The sequence below is a fragment of the Vicia villosa genome, linkage group LG7, assembly GCF_029867415.1.
Source record: "Vicia villosa cultivar HV-30 ecotype Madison, WI linkage group LG7, Vvil1.0, whole genome shotgun sequence".
In the NCBI taxonomy this organism is placed as follows: Eukaryota; Viridiplantae; Streptophyta; class Magnoliopsida; order Fabales; family Fabaceae; genus Vicia; species Vicia villosa.
Window position 1 is genome coordinate 45,113,156 of NC_081186.1, and position 22,557 is coordinate 45,135,712.

Consider the following 22,557-nt stretch of genomic DNA (forward strand, 5'->3'; position numbering starts at 1 on the left):
TTTCTTGACAAAGTAAATGAATAAGGACACATCTCCTGCTAGATTCCTTGAACATCTATTATCTAGGAACCACATCCTATTTGTAGTTGTAAGACATTCTTTCAAGATAATCAACATGAAATTTAGGTTCCCAACTAGTGTTGGATCCTATGGGGTTAACGCTAGGACTCTTAGGTTTCCATGCCACGAGACCATCTGGAATTTTTACATTCCAAATGTGGCATTTATGCATAACATGTCCTTTTTTACCACAATAATGACACACAAATTTAGGGAAAATTTTCTTTCTATTATTTCTAGTAACATGGGTGTGTTTCTTATTTTATTTTCTAAAACTTTGATCATCGTCACTTGAACTAATAGGTGTTCTAGTTATTTTGTTAACGGCAAGCGAAGTACCACCTATCAGTATAGGCCCACTCCGTATTGAAGCATATTCAAGTGAATCATTTCCAAACTTTCAACCAAAACGAACACACTACGAGGAAAGAAGTGGACAACACCATAGTTTCCACTATGTTATGAGGTTCATGTTAGTCAAACAAGATAACGTATCGTTTCGACAAAAGAAATTGCACTCAGAGGAATTATCTTAAAACGTCATCTGCAGGTGCTCTCTAGGCAAGAACCAGTGAGGTCCAGACGAGATCTAAAAGAAAGGAATCAACCATAGAAAATTGGCCTTCTCGCCAGGTGAAGCAGTTGTGAAGTTACACTCAACAGGCGATGTAACATCCCGATTTTCTTAGTTATTTGTTTTATTAGTGTTATTTGGTGTTTTTATTAATTGTTGTTTTATTTAATTATTATTTAGTATGATAATTATTTGATTTTGTGTTACTAATGCTAATTGAGCTATTTGAGTAATTAGGAGAATTAAGAGATAATATGTTATTGGGCCTAAGTGGTAGGAATGTGGGTTAAGCCCAGCTAATTTGAGAAAGATAGTAAGAGAGATTAGGTTAGTCTCTCATAACTTTCATTTTGGGAAAAAAGAGAAAGAAGAGTAGAAGATAGAAGAGAAGAGGATTGTGAGATTCTTGAAGAGAGGAGGAGATTGACTTGAGGTAAGGGTTAGAATCCAAGTTATCATATGTTTATATGATTGGGTAATGTAGTGTGTATGCCTTCTATGTGATCTCTTTGTCGCACGCTCGCGAAAAATGAACAGAGTCGCCACCAATATATTTATCCCATAAGGGAAAGGAATATCAGGAAACCTATCAAGGGAAGGAACAGGGTCTTGCGACCAGAGAATCTAGGTGCGGGAGTCGGTTACGCAAGGGGAAGGTGCTAGCACCCCTCGCGCCCATCGTACTCGATGGTATCCACCTATGTTTGTTTCTATCTAAAGGGTGTATATCTATGTCTAAAACTAAATCTAAATGCGAAATGAATGCAAAATGTAGGGAAAATAAAGAATTGTACTCGCACGGGCCCTACCCCGCTGCCTACGTATCCTTTTCAGGAATCAGAGTTACCGTAGCTCGGCTCACGATTTTCTGTTTGTTTTTGTGTTTTTTATTGGGCGGCGTCAACGTTCACGTTCTTGCATAAGGGGACAGACCTACGATGCGTACGAACGGAAATGACATTGCCCTTAGGTGCCAACGAGGCAAAAGAAAAAGAAATGATTGGTTTGTGTCTTTTAGGATAGATGAGTGATGAACAGTTCCCAATACCGGGCCACTCACCACTTTCTCTACTTTGCTTTAGTCTGAACCATTGTTAGGTGTTTTGAAGTGTTTTTGGTTGTATGTTTTTTAAGGGAATTTACTTCACGATTCGAATCACATAAAATGTATAATGATCGAGAAGCAGATTAGGGAATGAATCCCACTCACTTCTATCCCATCATGTAATGTTTGAGAAACAGATTAGAGAATGAATCTCACTCATTTCTCTCCCATTAACTAATGTTTGAGAAACAGATTAGGGAATGAATCCCACTCGTTTCCCTCCCATTAAGTAGTGACCGAGAAACAGATTAGGGAATGAATCCCACTCGTTTCTATGCCACTAAGCGATTGAGAAACAGATTAGGGAATGAATCCCATTCATTTCTCTATCACTTTCTTAATGTGATTCGCATCTTCCTTTTATTAATGTTTTGAAAGTTGAAAAGAAAAAGAATGCAATAGGGAACTAATCCTAAATTCTAATCTAAGTTGTCTATATAAGTCTAAATCCTAATGTTAACATGGGATAGATTCTAAAAGAAGCATTAAAATGGTATCAACAAAATAGGCCAAAAATATGGCCAAAAGCAAGTAACGAAAGTCACACAACAACTATACAAAATGAACATGGAAATAGTGCAAAAACGATTCAAGCATTAGTACAAAAATGAAACTAAAATACTACTATTTTTTATGGGATTTTATGAAGGAGAAATGAACTTCTAAATCAAGCAAAAAAGGAGACTAAAACAATAAGCCTAAAACTAGTACTTTTTTATTGTTTTCATGAGGGAGAAGTCAAAAGATTAATGTCAAAATTAACCTAAGATCTACTTATTTTTATGAGTTTTGTAATGTTGGTGATCACCTAAAAATCTAACAAAATATTAAAGGTTTCCTCATGTTTTTGTCAACTAAAAATAATAGAAAAAACTATTGTAAAGTGAACCTAAAATCTACACATTTTAATGGAGTCAGGGGGTGCTGTGAATATGATGGTGCCAATAGTAGCTGGGCGCAGGTCCATGGAGGCAGGCCCAAAGAGGTTTTTTATTCAGATTTTTTTTGCAGAAAAAGATAGTATTATGGGCCAAAGGGGGGTGCTGAGTGAAACGACCCAAGATTATGCTTCTTTCAGCGAAATGGGGGGTATACAGGCTCACAGTGGGGTGTAGGAAGTAGTTCTTGGCCCAAAGGATCATTGTTTTTTATCCCATTAACAATTGTTTTCAGATTTTTTATTCAATTCAGGTTTATGGTTTCGATTAATGATAATTAACCTAACTTTTACCCATTAACCACACTAATTGCCATTAACATTAGATTAAAATCAAAGTTAAAACAAAAGGGGATTAGGGCTAATACATGTGATGCAACGCTTGAACTCCGAAGCTCTCCTCTTTCTTACGGCCGCGGCGACGCTCCTTCTTCTCCGATCAGCTCTTCGGCCGCCGTGAATCTAGAAGGCAAAACACCAACATCTTGTCTCTCGGACTCCATCGTCTCTCATCTCAGTCTCTCTCAAATCTCTTTCGTCTCCGATGAAATCCTCTCGGAGAGACTCTCTCTTATGACGGCGCGGTGGCAAGATTGCTGTTGCGATGAAGATGAAGAGTGCCTCTGTTGCACCTCAAATCTTGAACGATGATGACGTTGCCTTGGGGAAGTCACAGAGTAAGGCGATCTGAAGATGTTGTTGATCGAAGCAGTTCTGAGTCGGGGATGATGGAGCGAAGATGGCGATTGTTGAAGTTGCTATATCCTGGCATCGTATCAATCTCTTGCTCCCTCGATTACACTCCTCATCACTTCTGTTATCTTCTTTTCCTTCCGTTGAATTTTTGTCACGTTCCTTGTTTTTGATTTCTGATTGATTTGTTGTTGTTGTTGTTTGATACAGATGAAGATGTGATATCGTTGCATTTGAATAACAAATCCTGATGATGATATTGAAGGTGATAGTTGCTGGAGTCTTGTTGATGACGATGATGATTGATGAAGGTGAAGCAAAGACGAAGATTTGATTCTGTTTTCTTGGAGCCTTTCTGAGAATTGGAGAACGATGATAGATAAAGCTGTTGATGATAAAAAGGTGATTGGAGATGGTGGAGATTGTTTTTCTCTGCAGATTTGTCTAATGGAGATTATTGATGATGAAGAGTTTGAATATTGGAGAGTGGAGAAGAATGATGAAGATGAAAGGTGACTGAAGATTCTGGAAGCAAAGTTGCGGTGGGATTATGGTGAGGAAGTGAAAATGATGAAGGAGAGTCAAGAGAGTAGGATGCTGATGATATATAGGGGTGAAAGGTTAGTTTTCTTTCTGAATTTTCTGGTATCAATCTGTTATGCCTTCTGTTAGAGTTGTTAATAACTTGTAACTGATAAATGCTGTTAGGAAATGCTGTTAGGTTTTTTGAATGTCTTGAAGTTGGTTTAAAAAGTCAGTTAGATGGCAGTTACGATTCTGTTTTGGATGTCTGAATGAAATGTTAGTTAAAGGTTATGACAGTTAGGAATTGGATTAGTTAGGGTAGTTATGAACTGAAACAGAGTTAATTACCTGGTTTTTCTGTTTGAAAAATGTTATGGTAGTTTAGAAAAGGTTAAAAAAAGGTCAATGTATGGTGTCAGCAGAGTGTATGGATGTGAACTGTTTGAATGCTGCAGGTTCTTTGAATGTATGCACATGACTTCAAGGTGATGATATGAGATGATGATATTGTTTTGATGAGTGATTTATGACATGGACTGAATGTATGTGGACTGAAGACTCATGTGAATGATTGGCTTTAAAACTAGCAGCATAATTGGTTCTGTTTTGAATTAATAGTGCTGTATGGATGTAGATATATGGGGCTGTTTTATACATTGCAGAATTTTCCTCTTCTCTTCTTTGTGGCTGAATGTGTGCAGGTTATGGCTATGTTATCAAATGAGGTAATGCTGGCTGGCATGTTAGTAATGTGTAATTTCAATGCAGCAGGTTGCAATGTTAATAAATGGTGAAGTTATGTTTTGATTTAGTTTGGTTTTTTCTGAAAGAATTGGTTTATGTGTGCAGGGCCGTTTGGCTTGAATTGAGGCATGGATCAAATGAAGGCGGTATGGAGCACGGTCATGAGCTAAAAATGCTTTGAAGATTAGCTTAGGAATAGAATTCTAGGAATGAGATTCCATGTATTTTCTGTGTAAAATAACGGACTTTGTAATGGGTATTTGGTTCCTTTGAAATCGGTGATGATTTGAGTTATGGAAAGTTGAATGTGATTTGATGAATGGTGAAACTTTAAATGAATTTTGTAATGGTTTTTTTGTAATTGATTGGATTTATTTTGTTCTTGTTTGTAGCTTCACTTGTGATGCCATAGAACTTGGATTTTGATTTTGATAGATATTCTGAACATGAATACACTTGAATAGCGCTTGAACCATGAATGCTCGAATAGTCCTTGAATCGTGGATGAGCTTTCCATTAGAACTTCAATCTCTTTCGCAAACCAAAGACTCATGAAATGAGTGGAACTTGATTTAATGGTGAACTCAAATCTTGTAACTTTAAGCACCAAGAAATCTCATACAAAAGCTTGAGAACTTCGTTTCACCTAGATTACCAATTAAATCCGCCTCACGTATAACGAACAAATTCCAATAAACTCGCATCTACAACGACACCCCTTTTTTATTCAATTCATCAATTCAAACCAAACTCACATATTATTAGCACAAATAATGCTCCAAGTACAATGCAATCTTCTTGCGCCATGGTTCAATGATCTTAGAATCAAACCACAATTCCTTTGGTCACCCATAGGGAAACAAACCCTTAAACCCTGATTTCACACTTCGCTGTTGGAAACATCCGAAGAATTAGACTTTAATTTCAATACAAGCCTCAATCTCAATATGACGCCCTAGGCTTTCAAAATCCTTAATCCCAGTGCCAGGTTATTGATTAATGATGCATGATGTTATGTTGATGCCCTAATGGAGTATGTACATGAGGTGAGAAGTCTAAGCCAGTTAGAAGTCAAAGGGTAGGACAAATTTGGGGTATGACAGCTGCCCCTATTTAATCGTCTTAAACCTGAAGGTGAGATTGGCGCTAGCCTTTCGAACATTCGGGGTAGAAGAAGATTAAATATCGAAGTACCAGAAATTTGTCCTGAAAAGTTGGTGTAAGTGTTATCTTTATTTTTTCATTTTTGTTTTGTTTTGATATCTGCTGGGGAGAGAGAATTTTTGTTTTTTTTTTTTTGATGGGAAAGTTTATGGTAAGGGATTGAAATGGGGTAGCTTGTAACGTAGCCATGGTGCCAATACAAGGTTCTTAATGGAAATGATTGTTGTATAAAACTGTGGTTGGAAAATACGGGTTTGATGGAAAGGTAGGACCTATGATCTGCGACTCGAAACTAGGGTAAGGTCAACGGACCTACGACCCACAAGAATTGAAAAAGATGAGGATAAGGTCAACGGACCTACGATCCACAAGAAAAAAAAAAGATGAGGATAAGGTCAACGGACCTACGATCCACAAGAAATGAAAAAGATGAGGATAAGGTCAACGGACCTACGATCCACAAGAAATGAAAAAGATGAGGATAAGGTCAACGGACCTACGATCCACAAGAAATGAAAAAGATGAGGATAAGGTCAACGGACCTACGATCCACAAGAAATGAAAAAGATGAGGATAAGGTCAACGGACCTACGATCCACAAGACATGAAAAAGATGAGGATAAGGTCAACGGACCTACGATCCACAAGACATGAAAAAGATGAGGATAAGGTCAATGTACCTACGATCCACAAGAATTGGAAAAGGATGAGGATAAGGTTGACAGACCTACGATCCACAAGGAATGAAAAAGATAAGGATAAGGTCAACGGACCTACGATCCACAGGAATGCAAAGGATGAGGATAAGGTCAACGGACCTACGATCCACAAGAAATGAAAAAAGGATGAACATCAACGCTGAGGTTGGAGCGTATCAACACTGAGGTTGGGGCGTATCAACACTGAGGTTGGGGGACATCAACACTGAGGTTGTGAAAAGAAAGGCGTCGACACTGAGGTCGAGGACATCAACACTGAGGTTGGGACGAGAAAAGATAAACATCAACACTGAGGTTGTGAATGACGATTGACATCGACACAGAGGTCGGTGAAGGGATGATAGGCATGAACACTGAGGTTGGACAAGAAAGGTATCGACACTGAGGTCAAGGAAGAAAGAATTAATATCAACACTGAGGTTGGAAATTAGTCTTGAAATGGTTTGCCAGGACGGAAGGTGAAGGATACACAACACGGGGGTTGGATCTAAAAGTTTTCCTGTACGAGGGAAGAGATCACGGAGACTAGTCACGACTAGACTCGATCAAAAGACATAATCACGAAGATGTTGATGCTGGCGAAGCATAAGAATTACATTAATCCCTCGGGCCAAAGGCGGGGTGTAACTCATCAAGAGTGGCAATCGTTCGAATTGCCACACACCAAGTATGGTTATTCAAACGGTTGAAAAATGAGATGGGTTGAATGCCCACCCTCATTCGCACTCTAATCTTCACGCAGCACACGGGAAATAACCTCGGAGACAACGATTCTGACGAAGAAGGACAGGAGAGAGAAGATAAGATTTCTTTTGGGGATTGAGAATACCAGGTATTGGCACCATGGTTTGAGGAGATTTATGATGTGGTAACAGATATCAATCGGAGTCTGTAAGGACAACTTTTTCTGTGGGGAAGTATTGTTATCTTGATTGGGTGTTGATCTGTATTATCTGGCTTATACTTTGATGCATGTTTGAATTTTTCTATGGCGTAATGATCCGCTTTGACGGATATGCTACGCTTTTGAGGATGCAATGCTATATGCAATGGGTTCTATATGCAAAAGTGCCAAATAAAGGCGTTAGTGAGATAGAGAAGCATGATCATTGGGGTCCGTTGCTTGTTGTCTTGAGATGCCCATATGAGTTGACGTTGGAACCCTACAGTACCAAAGATTATTGGCAACTGCACTGAGGGTTGGAATGTAGCTTTGTTGGGGAGGAAGTGACTTCATTTGACTTTCCCTACATCTTGAATTGCTTGAGGATGGTGAGCTTGAGGAGATTCCGTCGATTCACCATGTTGAGGATGAGAAATTCAGATAGGGAGCTCAGGTTGGGGAATCGGAACAACTCTCATGAGAAATAAACTCATGTGCTTGGGGAGAGACCGAAGTTCCAGGAGAAATAAACTCCTATAATCGGGGAGAAGGCAATAAAACTCAGAAGATTGTGCCCCAAGATTCGTGAACTATGAAGGAATTTGCCCCAAAGGATCCTTGGAGAGATTTGTCGAACCTCGACGTAACTGCCCCAGATTGGTTGAACCCAAGAGAGATTCCTCGACTTGATTGCCCCAGATTGATGGAAACTTGAACGGATGCCTCAGTCAACAGAGTCTTCACACATCTTGCCCCTTGGAGTAATCAGCCTCTGAAGTGAATGGCTCATGGAATCGATCAACTTTTTCTGCAGTTGTTCATTGTTTGATCTTCCTTGATGCCAAATGTTTATTTACAAGTAAAAGATATTTGTTTTGAAGATGATAATCTATATGCAATGCTTATGCTAGCTTCGAAATCAAAGTTATTAAAACAAAGTTGTGACATTCAGTGTTTGAATTATTTGTCATATCGATACCAACATGAATGGTAAGCACACATCTAGGAGTCAGTTTTACATAACTTGCTTTTGAAATAAACCCTGCTTCAATTAGGTCTTTTAAGGGTTGTAACGTGGTCTGGTTCACGGTTTTAGAAAGAAAGGATTTAAGGCTCAAAGTCTAACCTAACCCACCCATTCTTCGTGATGTTCTCCAGTCCTAAGTTCAACTTAACCTGATACGAGCGTCCATCCTTCAAGAGGAGTTTGAGATGGTTGAGGAATCAATGAAGCTCTTGGACATGGCAGTCACGTTACCTTTCAATTTGGTGTCTGATCACACGACTTTGTTCTTTTAATCCTTGTTTTTCGCTTCTGTTTCGCTTTTCCTTTTTGTTTTTTGTTTCCCTAACTTTTGCCTGGACAAATTCTCTTGAATTTTATTTTGGAGTCCAGCGGGATGCCCTAATTTTTGCCTAAGTCACTTGTTTTCAAGTTGTTGACTTAGCGGGCTTTCTTTCCTTTTTTATTCAATCTTTTCCTTTTTGTTATTGTTGAACAAGTCGTGTGATCCTGAATCTTTGGCTTGTGGGAGTGATTGTGACTGCCTCATTCTTTGATTGATGAGGGATTACCATTGTGGTATTGATTTTCCTCAACCTTTTGAAAGATAACCATTGTCGTATCCTTGGATGCACACTCTTGATGAATTCTGAATGCTCGATCAGATTAATTGAATGCTACCCTGCCCCTGGGTTAAATGTGAGGGTTTTTTTTGTATAGAAAAGAAACTCCAACTTCAAGGCTCAAAGGGGTTAACGAAGGTCTATCTCCCTTATATCTCCAGTGTTTGGGGATTTGAAACAATGCCTGTACATCCTCAGCGGGGTTTTATTCAAAAGCACATGATTAAAGATTTTTGCAATTATTATTTTTTCATCATTCTCCTTTTGATATTTTTTTGCTTAAACCAGAGTTTGATATCGATAGACAGAAATATGTGAGTGAACACGAATGGATTGATTTGAAACTAGTATATGCAGTGCATTTTTATTTTTATTAAAAACAAACAAGTTTTACATGGAAGTAACTTTTAACAAAACAAGGAAAATTACAAATGAAAATGCAAAAATGAATTGATGATTGCCATAGTTGAGGAGGCTTGACTCCGTCTGGACTTGTTGATCTTGAATACTTTTTGCAGCTCCTTACAAACACTTCAGATTACTTCAAAAGAAAACTCCGACGAAGTCACCCAAGAGTTGTAAACTTTTGCCTTACTTTAGGGATTCGAGCAATGCGAGTGATGCAATGCTCAAGATAAGAGTACGTCTTGCTTATCCCTCGTGCGGGAGCCCCAAGCATAGTTGCTAGAGTGGTAATCACCATCAAACATGGAGGAACCTTGCATGGCCGTCAAACTTAGAAAAGCTGTATGTTGTGAGGAAAGAATTTGTTGATTCTGGAGGCTTTCTGAAATCTAGGCATTTATTCGAGCAAAGGAATTCCATTCACCCATATGTTTCCTTCTTGAAGGGTTATATGCCTCCCATCAATCAACTGTTGTACTTTGGCTTTGAAAGCATTGCAGTCCTCAGTTGAGTGCCCCATTGATCCGGCGTGATATCCACATTGCACATTAGGGTCATACCCAGGTGGAAACGGTTGTGGTGGAGGCTTTAGAGATTTGGGAACCACCAATGAGCTTTGAACTAGATATGGAAGAAGTTTAGTGTATGTCATAGGAATCTGGTCCAAAGGAGCATTTCTTCGTTCCAAATTACTTCTAGGTTGGCGTTGATTCGAATGACCTTGTTGATGTGGAGCACATTGCTTTTGTGGCAGATACTGAACCGGTTGTTGTTGGACCATCTGGGGTTGTTGATTGATAGTGGTGGCAAAGGCTTGTGGAATATATTGGCCAGGAGAAACTAGTACCATCTGATAGTTAGGAACCTGAACCTGAGGATAAGCAGGGATTTCCTCTTCTGCGATCTCAGAAACTGCATTTATTTCACTTTTCTCTTCTTCTGTGAGTTCAGAAACATAAGCAATATCCTGAATCTTACCCATCTTTAGGGCATTTTCAATTCGTTCTCCTACGACAACCAAACTCGAGAATTCGGAGGAAGCGCATCCAACCATCATGTTCAGATAAGGATCTTTCAAAGTATTCATGAACATGTCTACAAGCTCTCGTTCCAAAAGAGGAGGTTGGACTCTGGAAGCTAATTCTCTCCATCTTTGTGCATACTCTTTGAAAGACTCATCAACCTTTTGAGTTAAACTTTGGAGTTGTAGTCTAGTAGGAGCCATGTCACTGTTGTACTTGTAATGTCTGAGAAAAGCCTCTGCTAGTTCATCCCATGTGCGGACATGAGTTCGTTCGAGTCGTGTATACCATTCAAGAGATGCCCCACTTAGGCTATCCTGAAAGAAATGCATTAGAAGCTTGTCATTTTCTGCATACGGAGCCATCTTGTTACAGAATGCCTTGATGTGACTCATCGGACAAGTGGTACCCTTGTATTTCTCAAAACTGGGGACTTTGAATTTAGCAGGGATCTTGATATCGGGCACTAGGCACAAATCAATAGCATTTAAACCGGAGGAGCTTTGACCTTCTAAAGCATTCAATCTTTCTTCTAGGAGATGGAATTTTCTCTCATTTTCCTCGATCGGGAACTTGAAAGCTTCAAGTTCAGAATCGTTCTCATGGTGTGAATCCTCCTTGTTATGAATTTCCACAGGCACAGGTTTTGAACCCCCATTAGCAACAGTGGTCGGAGTACCATTAGCCAACTTAACAACACTTTGTCTGAGCTCTTCTTGTCCCTGAATAACAACATGGAGAGTCTCCAAGGGTTGGGTCATCCTCTCCCCCATAACATCCATGTCCTTACGAAGTTCAGCCTGGTTTTGTTCAAGACGGTCCATGATTCTCCTCTGATTAATCCTTGTATGATACAGATGTAGGGAAGTCAAATTTGTTGATGAAGCAGAAATCTGGATTGAAAGAGGACCCCAATAAGCTTCTGATAGAACTATGAGATGCATGATAATATGAATGCAATGTTTCATTTATGAGAGATCCTAAAGTCTTTTCACAATCTTTCATTTTCTTTCTTTCTTTTTTATCTCCTTTTGGAATCAAGGCTTCTTTTTTTGGTATAGAGTATCTTTTCTTTTCTTTTTCCTTTTCTATTTCCTTTTTCTTTTTCTCCTTCTTTTTTTTTGGAAATAGACTTTAGGATCTATCATAAATGAAGTGGATAAAGCAATGATGTTATGCAATGCAAAGGCATGGGATCAAGGTCCATATAATCTTAGTAACCACCATGCAAACTTCTGAATAACTGATACAGGTCAAATGTCACAGGATCAAAGGTCCAACACCTTTTTGAATACCAGGAAAAACCAATTGTCACCAACAGAACAGAATAGTCACCAACGGTACCTGTCATGTATATCCCACCCCACTCACAGGTGAATCTAGGTCAAGGTAGGTCAATGGCTTCCAGCGTTATCAGTTCTCCTGAAACACCATCATTGTCGCAAATACATGCCAACAACGGTATCTCATTTGAACCTCGACTGGTCGTGGGTCTCATGATCGCAATCAACAGAACCTGACATTCTGTTGGCGTCATGACTATCCACTCTATCCTAGGTATCCTATGTGTCAACTCTGGCCTGGGTATTGGGCCTTTTACCTCATAGAACATCCCACCCAACCTGCAAAACAGAACAGAAGACCCCAAGGAACACAGAATATAATCCATATGCATGATGTGCAAACAGAAATAAACATGATATGCAAGCAGAAGAATAAACATGCAAACATATATACAAGGTATAGACATAAAAACAAATAAACACCCAGTAAACAAACAAACGCAAGCTAGGATCGACTCGCTAAGGATGGACCAGCAACAGGTCTAGCAACATCCCCAGCAGAGTCGCCAGCTGTCGCACGCTCGCGAAAAAGGAACAGAGTCGCCACCAATATATTTATCCCATAAGGGAAAGGAATATCAGGAAACCTATCAAGGGAAGGAACAGGGTCTTGCGACCAGAGAATCTAGGTGCGGGAGTCGGTTACGCAAGGGGAAGGTGTTAGCACCCCTCGCGCCCATCGTACTCGATGGTATCCACCTATGTTTGTTTCTATCTAAAGGGTGTATATCTATGTCTAAAACTAAATCTAAATGCGAAATGAATGCAAAATGTAGGGAAAATAAAGAATTGTACTCACACGGGCCCTACCCCGCTGCCTACGTATCCTTTTCAGGAATCAGAGTTACCGTAGCTCGGCTCACGATTTTCTGTTTGTTTTTGTGTTTTTTATTGGGCGGCGTCAACGTTCACGTTCTTGCATAAGGGGACAGACCTACGATGCGTACGAACGGAAATGACATTGCCCTTAGGTGCCAACGAGGCAAAAGAAAAAGAAATGATTGGTTTGTGTCTTTTAGGATAGATGAGTGATGAACAGTTCCCAATACCGGGCCACTCACCACTTTCTCTACTTTGCTTTAGTCTGAACCATTGTTAGGTGTTTTGAAGTGTTTTTGGTTGTATGTTTTTTAAGGGAATTTACTTCACGATTCGAATCACATAAAATGTATAATGATCGAGAAGCAGATTAGGGAATGAATCCCACTCACTTCTATCCCATCATGTAATGTTTGAGAAACAGATTAGAGAATGAATCTCACTCATTTCTCTCCCATTAACTAATGTTTGAGAAACAGATTAGGGAATGAATCCCACTCGTTTCCCTCCCATTAAGTAGTGACCGAGAAACAGATTAGGGAATGAATCCCACTCGTTTCTATGCCACTAAGCGATTGAGAAACAGATTAGGGAATGAATCCCATTCATTTCTCTATCACTTTCTTAATGTGATTCGCATCTTCCTTTTATTAATGTTTTGAAAGTTGAAAAGAAAAAGAATGCAATAGGGAACTAATCCTAAATTCTAATCTAAGTTGTCTATATAAGTCTAAATCCTAATGTTAACATGGGATAGATTCTAAAAGAAGCATTAAAATGGTATCAACAAAATAGGCCAAAAATATGGCCAAAAGCAAGTAACGAAAGTCACACAACAACTATACAAAATGAACATGGAAATAGTGCAAAAACGATTCAAGCATTAGTACAAAAATGAAACTAAAATACTACTATTTTTTATGGGATTTTATGAAGGAGAAATGAACTTCTAAATCAAGCAAAAAAGGAGACTAAAACAATAAGCCTAAAACTAGTACTTTTTTATTGTTTTCATGAGGGAGAAGTCAAAAGATTAATGTCAAAATTAACCTAAGATCTACTTATTTTTATGAGTTTTGTAATGTTGGTGATCACCTAAAAATCTAACAAAATATTAAAGGTTTCCTCATGTTTTTGTCAACTAAAAATAATAGAAAAAACTATTGTAAAGTGAACCTAAAATCTACACATTTTAATGGAGTCAGGGGGTGCTGTGAATATGATGGTGCCAATAGTAGCTGGGCGCAGGTCCATGGAGGCAGGCCCAAAGAGGTTTTTTATTCAGATTTTTTTTGCAGAAAAAGATAGTATTATGGGCCAAAGGGGGGTGCTGAGTGAAACGGCCCAAGATTATGCTTCTTTCAGCGAAATGGGGGGTATACAGGCTCACAGTGGGGTGTAGGAAGTAGTTCTTGGCCCAAAGGATCATTGTTTTTTATCCCATTAACAATTGTTTTCAGATTTTTTATTCAATTCAGGTTTATGGTTTCGATTAATGATAATTAACCTAACTTTTACCCATTAACCACACTAATTGCCATTAACATTAGATTAAAATCAAAGTTAAAACAAAAGGGGATTAGGGCTAATACATGTGATGCAACGCTTGAACTCCGAAGCTCTCCTCTTTCTTACGGCCGCGGCGACGCTCCTTCTTCTCCGATCAGCTCTTCGGCCGCCGTGAATCTAGAAGGCAAAACACCAACATCTCGTCTCTCGGACTCCATCGTCTCTCATCTCAGTCTCTCTCAAATCTCTTTCGTTTCCGATGAAATCCTCTCGGAGAGACTCTCTCTTATGACGGCGCGGTGGCAAGATTGCTGTTGCGATGAAGATGAAGAGTGCCTCTGTTGCACCTCAAATCTTGAACGATGATGACGTTGCCTTGGGGAAGTCACAGAGTAAGGCGATCTGAAGATGTTGTTGATCGAAGCAGTTCTGAGTCGGGGATGATGGAGCGAAGATGGCGATTGTTGAAGTTGCTATATCCTGGCATCGTATCAATCTCTTGCTCCCTCGATTACACTCCTCATCACTTCTGTTATCTTCTTTTCCTTCCGTTGAATTTTTGTCACGTTCCTTGTTTTTGATTTCTGAACGATTTGTTGTTGTTGTTGTTTGATACAGATGAAGATGTGATATCGTTGCATTTGAATAACAAATCCTGATGATGATATTGAAGGTGATAGTTGCTGGAGTCTTGTTGATGACGATGATGATTGATGAAGGTGAAGCAAAGACGAAGATTTGATTCTGTTTTCTTGGAGCCTTTCTGAGAATTGGAGAACGATGATAGATAAAGCTGTTGATGATAAAAAGGTGATTGGAGATGGTGGAGATTGTTGTTCTCTGCAGATTTGTCTAATGGAGATTATTGATGATGAAGAGTTTGAATATTGGAGAGTGGAGAAGAATGATGAAGATGAAAGGTGACTGAAGATTCTGGAAGCAAAGTTGCGGTGGGATTATGGTGAGGAAGTGAAAATGATGAAGGAGAGTCAAGAGAGTAGGATGCTGATGATATATAGGGGTGAAAGGTTAGTTTTCTTTCTGAATTTTCTGGTATCAATCTGTTATGCCTTCTGTTAGAGTTGTTAATAACTTGTAACTGATAAATGCTGTTAGGAAATGCTGTTAGGTTTTTTGAATGTCTTGAAGTTGGTTTAAAAAGTCAGTTAGATGGCAGTTACGATTCTGTTTTGGATGTCTGAATGAAATGTTAGTTAAAGGTTATGACAGTTAGGAATTGGATTAGTTAGGGTAGTTATGAACTGAAACAGAGTTAATTACCTGGTTTTTCTGTTTGAAAAATGTTATGGTAGTTTAGAAAAGGTTAAAAAAAGGTCAATGTATGGTGTCAGCAGAGTGTATGGATGTGAACTGTTTGAATGCTGCAGGTTCTTTGAATGTATGCACATGACTTCAAGGTGATGATATGAGATGATGATATTGTTTTGATGAGTGATTTATGACATGGACTGAATGTATGTGGACTGAAGACTCATGTGAATGATTGGCTTTAAAACTAGCAGCATAATTGGTTCTGTTTTGAATTAATAGTGCTGTATGGATGTAGATATATGGGGCTGTTTTATACATTGCAGAATTTTCCTCTTCTCTTCTTTGTGGCTGAATGTGTGCAGGTTATGGCTATGTTATCAAATGAGGTAATGCTGGCTGGCATGTTAGTAATGTGTAATTTCAATGCAGCAGGTTGCAATGTTAATAAATGGTGAAGTTATGTTTTGATTTAGTTTGGTTTTTTCTGAAAGAATTGGTTTATGTGTGCAGGGCCGTTTGGCTTGAATTGAGGCATGGATCAAATGAAGGCGGTATGGAGCACGGTCATGAGCTAAAAATGCTTTGAAGATTAGCTTAGGAATAGAATTCTAGGAATGAGATTCCATGTATTTTCTGTGTAAAATAACGGACTTTGTAATGGGTATTTGGTTCCTTTGAAATCGGTGATGATTTGAGTTATGGAAAGTTGAATGTGATTTGATGAATGGTGAAACTTTAAATGAATTTTGTAATGGTTTTTTTGTAATTGATTGGATTTATTTTGTTCTTGTTTGTAGCTTCACTTGTGATGCCATAGAACTTGGATTTTGATTTTGATAGATATTCTGAACATGAATACACTTGAATAGCGCTTGAACCATGAATGCTCGAATAGTCCTTGAATCGTGGATGAGCTTTCCATTAGAACTTCAATCTCTTTCGCAAACCAAAGACTCATGAAATGAGTGGAACTTGATTTAATGGTGAACTCAAATCTTGTAACTTTAAGCACCAAGAAATCTCATACAAAAGCTTGAGAACTTCGTTTCACCTAGATTACCAATTAAATCCGCCTCACGTATAACGAACAAATTCCAATAAACTCGCATCTACAACGACACCCCTTTTTTATTCAATTCATCAATTCAAACCAAACTCACATATTATTAGCACAAATAATGCTCCAAGTACAATGCAATCTTCTTGCGCCATGGTTCAATGATCTTAGAATCAAACCACAATTCCTTTGGTCACCCATAGGGAAACAAACCCTTAAACCCTGATTTCACACTTCGCTGTTGGAAACATCCGAAGAATTAGACTTTAATTTCAATACAAGCCTCAATCTCAATATGACGCCCTAGGCTTTCAAAATCCTTAATCCCAGTGCCAGGTTATTGATTAATGATGCATGATGTTATGTTGATGCCCTAATGGAGTATGTACATGAGGTGAGAAGTCTAAGCCAGTTAGAAGTCAAAGGGTAGGACAAATTTGGGGTATGACACTCTTACTTGCTCAATTTCATGAAGTTAGAAAATGTTAGGGTTTGTGTGAAATCAATGAGATTGCATGATTGTTCATGTTTGATGTGTTATATGGATGACCCATATCTAGAAACATGAATAGGAACCCATAATATGTGGTAATTTGCTGTTGGATTGAGTTTTGTTGAGGTAAAAATCGGATTTAGTTTGGTGTTGGAATGCTCAATTCGCTTTAGCAATTTTCTGTTTCTGGTGTTGTTCGTCGGGCGAGCGAATTGCTTCGCCGGTCTGGCAAAGAGGGTGGCAAGTTTTTGCCACAGAGCGCCAGGCGAGCCAATGCTTTCACCGGGCGAACATGCCCTATTTTGTGAAAATTCAAATGTTTATATCTTTTGATCCGTAACTCCTTTTCATGTGCCATTTGAAGCATTAGGAAGCTAATGTGATATTCTATATGATAGGATAGGATTGGTCGACACTTGATTAATTAATTAAGGTGTTGTGTGTGAATAACATGTAATTATCTTTATGTGCGTTATGATTTGGAAAATGACAAATAACAATTGTTGGCATGATACGTGGTAAGATATTCATGATGATTGTGATTGAATATATGATAATTGTTGTGCCTTGTTGTAATTGTTATTTGGTATGTGAATCTTGTACAAAGGGGTGGATAATTCAATGTGTGAATTATTGTGGTATGCGGTATGTTAAGATTTGTTTGGATAATCTTACTTGCATATGTGTTGAGGTAATTGTACATGCATTCGTGGTTGGCTTTGAAACATAGGCGGTGAAACTTTGGGTTCACATTGGTTGGCTTTAAAACATAGGCGGTGAAACTTTGGGTTCACATTGGTTGGCTTTGAAACATAGGCGGTGAAACTTTCGTTTCACATTGGTTGGATTTGAAACATAGGCGATGAAACTTTGGGTTCACAATTGTGGCTTTGAAACATAGGCGGTGAAACTTTGGGTTCACAATTGTGGCTTTGGTCTTATTCGGATCGGAAGTGTGTCTTGGATTCTAGATATTGAATTGGAAAGCGGTGAAACTTTGAGTTCACATGGTACCACATGCATTGAGTTACAATTATTACATTCGAGTCACAATGTGTGCTATGTGATTGTTTTTGCATCAATGTGATTGCTTTGTGTGATAATTGATATATGGTGTATGAATGTATGTTTTGAGAAGAGTGATGAATTGTGAAATGTATTCTTGTTGTGTTTTGCATTTCCCATTATTATGTTTATCTATAATAATTTGAATTCTCACCCTTCTATTTGAATTATGTTCATCGTGACATCGTGCAGGTTCTGACGAGTTGCGAGTTTATCCGAGGATATAACCGAGGAGCTTTTGTTTATCTTTTGTTAGGTATTGAGTCAATGCTCTGGTCATGTAACACGGGGAGGGGTAATTGAACTCATGTTTTGGATGTTTGGATTATTGTTATCTTTATTGTAATTAACATGATATTATGGATGTATTATGTTGATGGCTATGTTACCTATTGTTGGATTCTTATGACATTTATTGGTATGATAATATCATTATGATTTTGGTAGATGATTATAGTATGGGATATAATCATTGAAATTTTTTGAGTAATAATTCTTCCGCGTGCGATATGCATAATTTGTGAAAGCATGAAGTTTCAAATTATGTTATAAAATGATCAGGTGCATGTTTGTTAGTATGATTGTTATAGGTTTTCATTGTGATGAAAATAACATTTGACGCCATTTTGCTTATGCATTTTGATTACTCCGATTATATTTGTTATATTTGGGATTTAAAAAAGGGGTGTTACATTAGTGGTATCAGAGCATGGTCGACCAGTTGGTCAAGGTCATTAATGTCTTTATTCCCATTGTATTAGATTTGTGTATCTTAAATGATCAATATTGTTTTGTTTATTTTGGTTGTTGGTTGTCTTAGGACGATGGTTGCGGGAAGGAATGATAATGCAATTGCCGATGCATTGAGGATGTTGGCTGGATCTCTTGGTCAGATTCCTCAAGTGAATGCTGGTAATCGGAATGGTGATGATGATGAGTATCGTACTTTGGGGAAGTTCTAGAGGAACAATCCATTTATCTTTGAGGAAGAGCATGAACCTGATAAGGCGCAAGCTTGGTTGAAGGCAATTGAGAAGATCTTTTGGGTTATGAATTGTAGTGATGCTCAGAGAGTGCAGTTTGGTACTCACATGCTTGAGAAAGAAGCTGAGGATTTGTGGGGTAATATTGCTCAGAGGTTTGAAGAAGAGGGTATTCAGATTACTTGGGATCTTTTTCACGATGCATTCTTGGAGAACTATTTTCCGGAGGATTTCCGTGGAAAGAAAGATGTGGAATTTCTTGAGATGAAGCAAGGGAATGGAATTGTGGCGGAGTATGCTGCAAAATTCCAAGAGTTAATCAAGTATTGTCCTCATTACAGTACTACAAATGCAGAGAGGTCTAAGTGTTTGAAGTTTGTGAACGGTTTGAGGCATGACATTAAGAAGGCTATTGGTTACCAGAAGATTACTCATTTTGCGGAGTTAGTTAACAAGAGTCGGATTTATGATGAGGATAGTAGGGAGAGTGCTTCTCACTACAAGGCTTTGAATGATACGTAGGTAAAAGGTCAATACCGTGGAAAACCGTATGATGATAAGAAGAAATATGTTTATGGCGGAAAGCCAAGTGGGGGAGGATCTAGTGCTCCAATTAAGTGCTTCAAATGTGGTGTCAAAGGACATCGTGCTAATGAATGCAACAAGAATTCGGTTAAGTGTTTCAAGTGTGACAAGCTGGGTCACAAAGAGTGAGCTCTTGAAGACATGAAGATGCGTCTTATGTTTTCTATTCCTCAACGCAAGTTTTCATTGAAGAAGCACATGTTATCTTGGATAGGGGGAGTTGCCTCTTGATTTAAGATTAGTCTCTACTAGGGATGGTTGGATCTATCCATGTGAAGCTGGAATCCAGATCTCTCTCTGGCAATTAATGGATATGTTTGGTAGAGATTGTTTTGTATCAGCAGGTGGTGAAAGACTTGTCGCATCTACATTGAATAGTCACATGTGTGTTGTGTAAGCGTATGGAGTTTTGTTTTCTCTTTATGAGGATGTCAGATAACATGTCTGGACATGTTGCTACAAGATGTAGCTAGTTGTGCCCTTGCTTGGGTTTGTTTGTTTCTAGCATTGAGTATCTAGTTTGTAAGTTGTTACTTCAAGAGGAGATGCTGGTCCTGCAAGAGTCATGAGAATTTACAATGTCTGGTGATGCCAGGTGTAAGGATGAGTTAGAAATACAACATGTGATACTTTGAAAATATTGCAAATGTGATGAGTTAGTCAATTCTCATAAGTCCTACTATAAGAGTATCTTGAAGTTGGGTGGATTGGTTAGGCCAGGTAGCTGGTATGTCATTGTTGAGTGAACCACTTAATAATTAAGAGACTCTGGTTCAGGGTTGTTTTCACAAGGATATGAGTGTATTTACTAGTTGTGGTTCTTCACTGTAAGCATGTGAGGAGATACATGTGGATTTTATTTTGTGTTGAAGTGGTTACGAGCAGAAGGAGTACTGTGTCTATGTCAAGGGGGAGTATTTTTGTATCTTCTTTCTCATCCTACTGGGGTCATTGTTAGAAGGAGTATGTCACAAGAGGATCAGATCTAGTGTACTATAGCTATGTTGGTTTTCAGATGTTCTAACATGGTTCAGCCTTATCATCTTTGTCTCAATGTTTGCCTTTGTCTTATTATGGTAAAAAAGGGGAGAAAGAAATCTGGGGTGCTGTAGCTACTGTATGGTGTTGATGGGTTTTTATTATGCTCTGCTGCTAATTATGTTTTAATGCTTAGATGTATAGTTTTAGCCAAAATAAGCCAAATGGGGAGATTGTTAATGCTCTGAATTATGTGATTAACATTTGTGTTTGGCTAAAATATAGTAGTAGCAACATGTAATAGGATGTATAGAACTTGCAAATATAAACATGTACAAAACAGGTACAACAACAAGATGTCCTATGGAATGTTGAGACATGTTCTGTGATAATATGTCTTATGAGATGTCATATGCAGAAACTCATGACATCGGGCTTGCTGAGCTGGAATATGAACGATTCAGTATGTACTCAACAGATGCAGAATATTCTATGGAATATTATGCAATCCTATGTGGCGCAGGTTTAAAGGTCAAAAGAATCAAGTCAGAATATTGAAGATTATGCAGTTTCTAATTATGAAGATAATTTAGGAAACTTATAATTGAAGATCTAACTTTTAGCAGAAGTTTTCTGCTGATTTGTAACAGCAAATAAGGCTGTGATTAAAGGCCCAAGTCCAGTTGGGAATAGGTTATAAATAGGAAGCTTTGTAACATAGTTGAGCGAGCAAGCCGATTTTAGAAAGATGTAGTCTTTAGGGTTAGCCATGTAAGTGAACCACCCGGATTGTGGGATGGTCACTGATTTGTGCCTCGAAGCCTGTAGGAAAGAGGTTTATCTTACTCACTCAGAAGCTGTGAAGCAATGAATGCAGTTTTGTTCTTGGAGAAAGCTTGTTAGTAACTCCAAGTTGTGTTTGTTTGTGTGCTGAGAATATTGGTGAAGAGTTGTTGATGCAGTGACTGAGGTGTTGACTGCTAGACATCATTGCGATGATTGGGAGTGAGGAGAGTTTCTCATATATAGGGAGGACCTAGGTAGAAGGGTCATTGGGTAGTGATTAAGTGCGTAGATCGTCAACGGGTGTGTTGGCTGTAGGGTCTGCAAATTGATACTCCTAATAGTGGACTTCATCCCTGGCTTGGTAGCCCCCAGAGTAGGATTGTGAATCCGAACTGGGTAAACAATTCTGTTGTGCTTTTATTGCTTTCCTGCACTGTTATTTGTATTCCTACCTTGTCTGTTTCAGAATGTCAGACCAGATGTCAAGACATCCTTATATGACATATGAGTCTGCTGTAACTAGAATTTCAAGGATTTTCGGCATTCCGTGTCACGCTTGGAATATTGAGTTTTTCATGGAGTTTGCTAACTGGGTGGGAAGATACGTCTGTTTAGATGAGAATACGTTGTAGGCAGATATTATGGATGGGACTAGAATTATGGTGAGTACTTCTAGTGGGGAGGCGCTGAAGGAAAAACTTATAGTTAATATTGATGATGAGAATTTCTATATCAGCATTTATGAAGATTGGCATGTTCCAATTCGGTTGGTTATGAACAATAACAATAGAGATGTATCTTCTTTTGATTCCTTATCCATGGAATCTGGAAAAAGTTGGTCCAATCAGGATGGAGATGAGAAGTTCGAAGAAGTCAGAGAATCAGTTTTCCAAGATTTTGAAGATGGTTTCGAGGAAGCCATCATAGCAGAAGGTGGATTGTCACGTAGCTTGGGAAATACGAAAGTAGAGAGTAGGAGTTCTATTCCCAGTCATTCAGAGAGAGGGTGTTTTGATGAAGCTATAATGGCAGCTAAAGTTGTATCTTGTACGAAATAGGTGATAGGTCGGACCCAAGTTGGGGGTATTTTGTACTCCAAACTCAGCAGACCTTTAAGTGACTCCCTCTTTGGATACTATTTTCAAAGAGAAGTACCATGGTGAGGCAAAAATCCTTTAACCAGAGGTTATAAAATCTGGTGTTAACAAAA

General features: G+C 38.6%; 1 protein-coding gene and 2 long non-coding RNA genes across 5 annotated transcripts; all 3 read left to right on the top strand.

Annotated features, from left to right (window-relative positions):
* Nucleotides 1-3,919: 3,919 nt before the first annotated feature.
* On the top strand, nucleotides 3,920-5,029 carry LOC131617166 (uncharacterized). Of its 2 annotated transcripts, XR_009288462.1 has the most exons (3): nucleotides 3,920-3,989; nucleotides 4,350-4,665; nucleotides 4,744-5,029. It is a non-coding gene; the product is annotated as an uncharacterized LOC131617166 (long non-coding RNA). The 2 variants fall into 2 exon arrangements; XR_009288461.1 differs by lacking the exon at nucleotides 3,920-3,989 and having other exon boundaries at nucleotides 4,150-4,665.
* A 10,057-nt stretch (nucleotides 5,030-15,086) lies between these two features.
* Nucleotides 15,087-16,196, top strand: LOC131617167 (uncharacterized). 2 transcript variants are annotated; one of them, XR_009288464.1, is made up of 3 exons: nucleotides 15,087-15,156; nucleotides 15,517-15,832; nucleotides 15,911-16,196. It is a non-coding gene; the product is annotated as an uncharacterized LOC131617167 (long non-coding RNA). The 2 variants fall into 2 exon arrangements; XR_009288463.1 differs by lacking the exon at nucleotides 15,087-15,156 and having other exon boundaries at nucleotides 15,317-15,832.
* A 2,643-nt stretch (nucleotides 16,197-18,839) lies between these two features.
* Nucleotides 18,840-21,979, top strand: LOC131618968 (uncharacterized). Its single transcript, XM_058890117.1, has 3 exons — nucleotides 18,840-18,970; nucleotides 19,076-19,441; nucleotides 21,814-21,979. Exons 1-3 carry the CDS (start codon nucleotides 18,840-18,842, stop codon nucleotides 21,977-21,979), a joined length of 663 nt encoding a protein of 220 aa, XP_058746100.1.
* The last annotated feature ends 578 nt before the right edge of the window (nucleotides 21,980-22,557 follow it).

Excerpts from the sequence above, each read along its gene's own strand:
- LOC131618968 (XM_058890117.1), top strand. The coding sequence starts at position 18,840 with ATGGTTGCGGGAAGGAATGATAATGCAATTGCCGATGCATTGAGGATG. Across the intron at positions 18,971-19,075 it reads GAGTATCGTACTTTGGGGAA|TGATGCTCAGAGAGTGCAGT; the intron begins GTTCTAGAGGAA and ends TATGAATTGTAG. Across the intron at positions 19,442-21,813 it reads AAGATTACTCATTTTGCGGA|AATGTCAGACCAGATGTCAA; the intron begins GTTAGTTAACAA and ends TGTCTGTTTCAG.